General features: G+C 39.3%; 1 protein-coding gene across 2 annotated transcripts in view; it reads right to left on the minus strand.

Annotated features, from left to right (window-relative positions):
- nckap1l (NCK associated protein 1 like) overlaps positions 1-7,594 on the minus strand; it is a 135,320-nt gene extending 127,726 nt beyond the window's left edge. Inside the window, exons 1-4 of one of the 2 annotated variants that reach the window (XM_039746803.1) lie at positions 7,387-7,594; positions 1,588-1,698; positions 1,376-1,468; positions 90-146 (exon numbers count right to left, since the gene is read on the minus strand). In XM_039746803.1, coding sequence (XP_039602737.1) covers positions 90-146; positions 1,376-1,468; positions 1,588-1,698; positions 7,387-7,476 — 351 coding nt within the window. In that variant the 5' untranslated portion in view covers positions 7,477-7,594. The remainder of the gene's footprint in view (positions 1-89; positions 147-1,375; positions 1,469-1,587; positions 1,699-7,386) is intronic. The other variant, XM_039746802.1, reaches the window with a different exon arrangement.
- Between the last annotated feature and the right edge of the window lie 1,628 nt (positions 7,595-9,222).

Consider the following 9,222-nt stretch of genomic DNA (forward strand, 5'->3'; position numbering starts at 1 on the left):
ATTATAGAATTATTAAGATGGATAAAATAAAGATGTCGGCAATAAAAAGATAAACCTCATACAAAATAAACAAAATTGCCATTACTTACAATATCAAAGAAACACTGGCAAGCATCAATTGTATTCAGAAGCTCATATACGTGGTCCTGCAGGTGAATAAAATCACACATAAATCACATGAAATGTAAACAATTTAAATACAGTTTATCTGTAAACAAACATACAAACATACATACAAGGGTAAAAACAACACAGAGAAGGAATAAGAAAGAGCAGATTTTCCCAAGGATGAAGCTCGGCGTCTAGAATGTGAGTCTTCTCCTCTCGTCCCAGCCGTGTTCATTCAGTACTCAGCTGATAAAACTGGCAAGGTCTTATTTTATTGTCTCTAACCAGTTTATGTGCCCAAGTTACACTTCATGTCTTCCTATGATTTTTCTCTTCTCTTTCAATTTAAGGCTCACCGTCTCTCTGCCACATTCAGGGATGAACATTCCTAACTGTAATTTATGAGTTTTGGATTTGCCTCTTCATTCACTTCTCATTCTCCAATCTTTGTTACTTGTGTGCATTTTTAAATTTCTATTGAATTAAATATTGCTGCTTTGTAGGAGGCGGCACGGTGGCGCAGTGGTAGCGCTGCTGCCTCGCAGTTAGGAGACCCGGGTTCACTTCCTGGGTCCTGCCTGCGTGGAGTTTGCATGTTCTCCCCGTGTCTGCGTGGGTTTCCTCCGGGCGCTCCGGTTTCCTCCCACAATCCAAAGACATGCAGGTTAGGTGGATTGGCGATTCTAAATTGGCCCTAGTGTGTGCTTGGTGTGTGGGTGTGTTTGTGTGTGTCCTGCGGTGGCTTGGCACCCTGCCCAGGATTGGTTCCTGCCTTGTGCCCTGTGTTGGCTGGGATTGGCTCCAGCAGACCCCCCTGACCCTGTATTCGGATTCAGCGGGTTAGAAAATGGATGGATGGATGGATGCTTTGTAGGACATTTACATGTTGTCTTGCATGGCTGTTGAAGGTCATCATATGTCCTGGCATCATAAAAGTCAACCGACCCGGGAAGGAGGCGTCATTTCTTGGAGCCGAACCTATGAGGACAGACCAGCTCGGCCAAATAAAGGCGACTGCCTTACGAGGCATTAAGTGGAAGTCAGGTATGGTATTTTTTTGTCCTTTTTTTTCACGTACGCTTGTCTATTTAAGTTCATGCATTAAACAGGGTTGCCCATTTGGCTCCCCAACTATTCTCTTGGATGTTCTGAAGTTACTTGGGTGATTATAACATACACATTCAAACAAATATGGACTAGTTGATCTAGTTACAGAAACATTTTTATTTATTATTTCAAAAGCCATTCAAAAAGTCAATGGACTTACCCTGAACTCCATTATGTCAACAAAAGAGTGGTAGAAATTTGTCAGGGCTTTTAGGACTTCAGATTTTTCCTTATGGACGGCACTCAGCTGTTGCTATTTAAAATAAAAATTAATTAGAGATTATTATTGTGAGACTGTCAGTAACATACACACATATATTCTGATTTGACTTATTGTAGACAAACGGCATATTAAAGGAAGGTTTTACGTACGCTGTTACCCCGATAGTCAACATTGGGGAATTTCTTGTTGATGTATTTCATGGCGGACTCCATACTCTTGTCAGTGAGGAAAGCGGGTTTCTGCTTTGGATCTGAGCATATCTGGAAAAAGATGTTAAAATGCCTTTTAATCTTTAGTGTCTGCTTAAAAACTGCCTTTTGTTTAATTCTAAAGCGGCGTTTCTCACCCTTTAAGTATTTGCGACCCGAGTTTTCATAAGTTTTAATTGCACCCCCCTAACACTTTTTTGAAATGTAGATCCATATTTTATTATACCTACTTCACTTTTATCGACATTTATCTAACTCTATATTTATTGTTCTAGTATCAGAATGAAGTTTACGTTCATTTGCTTTGGTTTCCACAGATGTATTTTGCATATTTTTGATTCTTGTTTTCTTTTTTTCACATCTTTGTGCCCCCCTAGGGAAGCCCACCCCACAGGTTGAGAGCCACTGCTGTAAAGAGAGATCTTCTGACAAAAGAACCTGTCACACAGTGTTATTATATAGTATGGGGTATAGGTAGTGGGGGACACTGTTAAACTTCAGGGTCTTCAACCTATCCCAGTACATCCATCTAACTGGCAACACATTTGGCCAGGGTGCCCTGTGCTGCCTTGGCATTCCATCCAGGACTGGTTTTTGACATAAGCTCAGCTGTGTTGTGAAGGTTATCGCCCCAAGCGTTGTTAGTAAAAACAACAAACCAACCAGCAGTTCTCCATTGAACTTGTTCCCATTTACACTTGTGTGTGTTCACCGTGATCTGTCTGGTTAAGTGAAATATTTAGAAGGAAGATGAAGAGAAAACTGAGAATCACTCTTCCACATCAGGCTACAATTCATGTGGATAATGCAGGGTTCCATCCTGCTTGATGGCATCTCTTGTTGTTCCAGTTCCAAAAAGGGATGCAATTAGTGGACATAATAATTTTAGGCCAGTCTCTCTGACATCAGAAGCTATGAAAGCCTTTGTGCTTTGATGCTCACCCATCCCAAATCTCACCTTCGTCTCTTCTAGTTTGCCTACAGACGAAACTGTCCAGTAGAAGACACAGTCAACTGGCGCCTCTTAAACATCTCAGTTCTCCTAAAACGTATGTTAGGGTCCTGCTTGTGGATTTCAGTTCCACCTTCAGCACTATAGTCCCATCATTTTGGAACAAGAAGTTAATTGGACTTAGCTGTACTCCCTAAGGTTTGTCATTGGATTACTGAAATCCTGTTACTAAACAAGCAGTATGTAAGACTGGGACACCTACCTTCTGTATCAGCACAGGTGCACCAGAGGGCTGCGCTCTTTCACCCTTCTTGTTTTCACTTTACACTAATATCTGAACTGCTTTTGGGTAATTCCACAAAAAATGTGAAATTTGCCAATAATAAAATAGTTATGGGTCTCATAACTAATAACGTGATGCAACCAGAGAAAGGTGGACTGTCTGGTTAAAACAGTGTGCTCATAATAATGGAAACCTCAACACCGTCAAAACAATGATGGTGACTGACTTCCTTATCTATCTATCTATCTATCTATCTATCTATCTATCTATGATATGGTGCCTTTCATATCTATCTATCTATTATACAGTATAGTGCCTTTCATATCTATCTATCTATCTATCTATCTATCTATCTATCTATTATACATTATAGTGCCTTTCACATCTATCTATCTATTATACAGTATAGTGCCTTTCATATCTATCTATCTATCTATCTATGATATGGTGCCTTTCACATCTATCTATCTTTTATATAGTGCCTTTCATATCTATCTATGTATTATACAGTATAGTGCCTTTCACATCTATCTATCTATTATACAGTATAGTGCCTTTCATATCTATCTATCTATTATACAGTATAGTGCCTTTCCTATCTATCTATCTATCTATCTATCTATCTATCTATCTATCTATTATATAGTGCCTTTCACATCTATCTATCTTTTATATAGTGCCTTTCATATCTATCTATCTATTATACAGCATAGTGCCTTTCATATCTATCTATCTATCTATCTATGATATGGTGCCTTATCTATCTATCTATCTTTTATATAGTGCCTTTCATATCTATCTATCTATTATACAGTATAGTGCCTTTCATATCTATCTATCTATTATACAGTATAGTGCCTTTCATATCTATCTATCTATCTATCTATCTATCTATCTATCTATCTATCTATCTATTATACATTATAGTGCCTTTCACATCTATCTATCTATTATACAGTATAGTGCCTTTCATATCTATCTATCTATCTATCTATCTATCTATCTATCTATCTATCTATCTATCTATCTATCTATCTATCTATCTATCTATCTATCTATCTATTATACATTATAGTGCCTTTCACATCTATCTATCTATATCCTAACACAGGGTCATAGGGGTCTACTGGAGATAATACCAGCCAACACAGGGCGCAAGGCAGGAATAAATCATACCCACACACCAAGCACACACTTGGGACAATTTAGAATCATCAATGCACTTAACATGCATGTCTTTGGACTGTGGGAGGAAACCCACGCAGACACGGGGAGAACATGGGAAGCAAACCCTGGTCTCCTAACTGCAAGGCAGCAGCGCTGCCCATTGTGCCACCTTGCCATCCCTATCTATCTATCTATCTATCTATCTATCTATCTATCTATCTATCTATCTATCTATCTATCTATCTATCTATCTATCTATCTATCTATTATATAGTGCCTTATCTATCTATCTATCTATCTATCTATCTATCTATCTATCTATCTATCTATCTATCTATCTATCTATCTATCTATCTATCTATTTTTTTGGAAAAACACAAAAAATCATGATGAAGATGATGACAGAATCTTAATAACCAAGGTAAAAAAACCTGAATGATCTCATCTCATGTCACACACATTAGCTTCATTCCTTTCTTCATTCTGTGCTGTCCGCCCAGATGCATTTTCATGGTTAGTTACACTTAAAGGAGCAAACAGGACTGATTTCATTCCCTAAACTCAGTTCTACTGGCATCGGCTTCTGTGCCCTACAACTCCAAATAGGACTCGGTGGGTTTGGGGATGTTAAAAATGATTACAAATCTAAAAAACTGATTACATCAAGAACGATAGTATACAAAGTGGTAACAACAGTACTGTGCGTCAGGGGTTTCCAAGTCCTGTCCTGGAGGGCCGCAGTGGCTGCAGGTTTTCATTCTAACCCTTTACTTAATGAGTGACCTGTTTTTGCTGCTAATTAACTTCTTTTGAACTAAATTTTAATTGACTTGCTCGTGAAGACTCAGGCCCCTCAAATGTTTCTTTTTCCTTAATTACCATCCAAGCAATAATGAGATACAAACTGAGCCAAAACAACTGGTGTCCATCACACAATATCTGAAAATAAAGAAAGGTGAAGGTCTGAGGAATGCTGATCTGCTCAGGTCCACAAAACATTTTATCAGTGCTAGAAAAGAGAAAATCAACAGTTTCTTAAATGTCTGCTATTGCACAATGAGAGCAGCAACAAGCCATGAAATTAAAGAACGAGTTTAATTAACAACAAGAATTGGTGTCTAATTAAGCCACTGGTTGGAGTTTGAGGCCCCGGGTCTTTAGTGGGTCTTCTCTTGGCTCCCTCACTTCACATTTCATTTCACTTTGTGTGCCGCTTAAGGAAAACGATGAAAAAATTGAAAGGAACAAATCTTAAAAAAGAAGTCAATTAAAATGAATTCACAAGAAGTTAAATAGCAGCACAAACATGGCACTCATTAAAATAAGAGTTAGAATGAAAACCTGCAGCCACTGGGGCCCCCAGGACCGGACTTGGCAACCCCTGCTATAGGTGGTAACCCAAGAAATGGAGTCTTTGGCAAACCAGACACAAAAATCTCTTCTGTGGACATGTTATTCATCATGAACTGTTGTATCTGTGGGAGGACATCAGTCCATCAGATGGCACACTCTCAAGTAACACAACACCCTGATGTTAGAACATGAGAGAAAACTCTAGTTTCCAGAGGACATTTACAAACGCTTAAGCAGGACATTTAGAAGGAACCTGGGCCAGGCACTGAACAGGTGTGCCATCATGCCACCCACAATTCTCTTCATTTTCCATTACAGGATTACATAAGTCTTGGGGCCCACCCTGGCCTTATTTAATGCAAGGCAAGCACCGGCTCTGAGTGGTCCGTCTGTCAAAGATCAGACTCTCACAGCACATCAGCTTAGAATTCCTGCCTGTTTTCTGATCCGTACAATAATACCTGAGGTTACAGACACACAGATACACACACACACACAGACACACAGACATGCAGACACACACAGTCACACAGACACACAGAGATACACACACACACAGACACACTGACACACAGACATGCAGACACACAGACACACAGTCACAAAGACACACACAGATACACAGACACACAGACATGCAGACACACAGACACACATAGTCACACAGACATGCAGACACACAGACACAGACATGCAGACACACAGACACACAGACACCAGACATGCAGACACAAAGTCACACACAGTCACACAGACACACAGACACGCAGACACACAGACATGCAGACACACACACACACAGACACACAGACACAAAGTCACACACAGTCACACGGACATGCAGACACACAGACACAAAGTCTCACACAGACACACAGACACACACACACACACCGACACACACACACACACAGTCACACAGTCACACAGACACACAGACACACACACACACACACATAATGTGGTCCTGTTCTGTCTGTTTGCTTCTTTTATTTGTTACAAATGTCCTGAAAAATAAAAGACCTGAGCTGCGTTGACTTCACCAACTGACCTGAGCAAGTGATATAGCAGAATGTGAGACACCCGGTCTTCACTGTGCACATGTAGAAGCTGGTGAGCACAGATGGAAATATTTGGGTTTTCCATAGATGTCTGAGAAGCTAAAGGCACTGGTGGGCCTTCTTTTCGATAGCTGAGATGTATCGTGCCTACTTCAGGTTATCGGTAATGGTGTAAAGCTGCAGACCACCATCTCCACAGCCTCCCGTCTACTGCCACCTCCAGTTGGAGTAGAAGGCCATGCCACTGCCCACTAACAGTACACATAGACACAACTCCATACGATGTACCTCGCTGACTCCCATTTTTAAACCTTATGCCGTGTATAACGCTATTTACAAGTCCATAACAAGTGACTAAGCTGGGACTTTAGCCTCAGTCTCTATAGCTGTAATCGAGTGGTGCAAATCCGTGTACCAACCTATTTTTTCATAGACCATTTTCATTTCCATAGGTTCACCATATCTTTCTCCTACGTTTCTATTCTTTGTGTCCAAAACTGTTAACAATAATGAAGCTTAAGGGAGAGGGTGTGGAGACACTAAGCTTTTGACTTCCTGTTCTGCTTCACGTCTTTCAATAAACTTCCTTTTTTAGTTTAATGGCCCTTTGCTTGCTGTGTGAAACTTGATAAAGATGCTGGCAAGCAGACTTTAAGCAGAACATTTCTCCAGCATTACTGGATGTTGTATTTTACCCATGCCCTTCAATAGTAGATCTCATAGTTTATCATCTTACCAATCTACTTGAACAGATCATTAAATCTTTACATAAAAAATCAGTCAATCAAACATCATAACATTTTCCTCATTTCAATAGTGGTAATAGAATTGTGTATTTTCCATTTTTGAATGTGAATATTTCAGAGCTTATAAGTTTGTCCACACACATACGAATAATGCATTTAAAGGCCTCACTTCCTCACCTTTTTAATGTAGTTGGTACGGATGAGGACGCCCCTGCCCCTGTCATTGAGGATGGTAAGCTTCTCTGCTATCTTCTGTTGATACGCCATCCTTGGGGCCGCCTTCAGCTCAACTGGCTTTAAAAGCTGAAGCTCAGAAGAGTTCTGTAGCACCGACCCTCTGATCCGCCCTATTGAATGTTAAAAAAGGGCACCGGGCTTGCTCTGGTTTGGCCGCTAGTTAACTAGCCCATGCTGCCTTGTGATTGGTCACTTCAGTCTAGATGTGGCTCCCCATTGGTGTTTCACAGGCAGCATCAGAATACTTTGACATTGACTTCTTTATGCTGAAGTTACTGTTTCCTGTGGGTTTAGTTTCCGTTCAGTTTTTACATATTGCAGATGGTGGGAAAGATGGTTTAGTATTTAAAACTGGTGGCTGCAGAAGATTTCATCATAGCTGTCAAAAAAAAGAGAACAAAAGTGCTTACTGAAGCCTCTGCTACAAAACAACACTGGACAGAGCGTGGAGACCTTAGAGAGTTTATTATTATTATTATTATTAATGGGTTTTCAAAAAGCACAACTCTGCTAAATCAAACAAATATTAATAACATAACAAATGTAATCATTTACTCCAAAATCAAGACAGAGAAAGCAAACAAAAAATAAGAATACAAAGGAAAATAATAAAAGCAAAACAAGGGTCAATACTCATTTTAAAATACAAATAGAGAGACATGAGCAAAAGCAAAATCTGACTTCTTAAACACCACCTTAATAAAAGCTCAAGTGTCTGTGTGTTCATGCAATTTCTAAGTCTCTGTTATATACCAATTGGTATGGTATTCAGAAAAGCAGTGCCAATGTTTGTGATGTGCCTTCTGTTGAAATGAAAAATGAAATGCATCTTTTTTACCACAAATGTTTGGGACATACCGTCTGTTGGAATGATACATGCAATGCATTTTAATAGTACAATGACAAAGAATGACAAAGGCAATGAGTTAAAAATGATTGGGATGCACCATCTGTTGGAATAAAAATGCAATGCATTCTATTACTACACATGTTTATGATGCGTCATCTGTTGGAATGACAAATTCAAAGCATTTTATTACCATGTTTGTGATGTGCCATCTGTTGAAATGACAAAGGCAATGAGTTAAAAATGATTGGGATGCACCATCTGTTGGAATAAAAATGCAGTACTTTTTTCCAACGATTGTTTGTGAAGTTCCTCTGTTGAAATGATAAATGCAATGCATTTTATTATTACAAGTGTTTGTGATGCACCATCTGTTGGAATGACAAATTCAAAGCATTTTATTACCATGTTTGTGATGTGCCATCTGTTGAAATGACAAAGGCAATACATTTTTTACCACATACTTGCAAAATACATTCCAACAGATGGTGCACTGCAAAACATTAAAAGTGAGGTCTATGTTGATTATTTATATTTCAACTGATCTAAGACAGGTAGCACAGTCAGTAATACAATAAATAGCATAAGAGAGTTAATTGCGGGCCCAGTAGGCTTACTGTAAAATAATATTAATGAATTTTTGTCATAAAGTTTTGGGCATTTCCTCTAAGAGAGAATCAGTGGGTAGAACATTGCTTACCCATTGAGTTGTAGAAGCTGGGTGGGCTTCTCCTGGTGGAGATAAGTCTGTGTGCCAGTAGCGTAGTATGGGCTGTTACAGTTATTCATGTGCATTTTAATGCCATGTGGGAGTACACCAAATATTTCTATTGGTGTTGTAAGAAAAAAACAAGCAAAAGATAGAGGGTTGTGGCACTGAATGGTTTGTTCCCCGTATTTGAAAGAATGAGTCTTGCACAAAAGGATGT

Source organism: Polypterus senegalus, chromosome 3 (genome assembly GCF_016835505.1).
Source record: "Polypterus senegalus isolate Bchr_013 chromosome 3, ASM1683550v1, whole genome shotgun sequence".
Taxonomy (NCBI): domain Eukaryota; kingdom Metazoa; phylum Chordata; class Cladistia; order Polypteriformes; family Polypteridae; genus Polypterus; species Polypterus senegalus.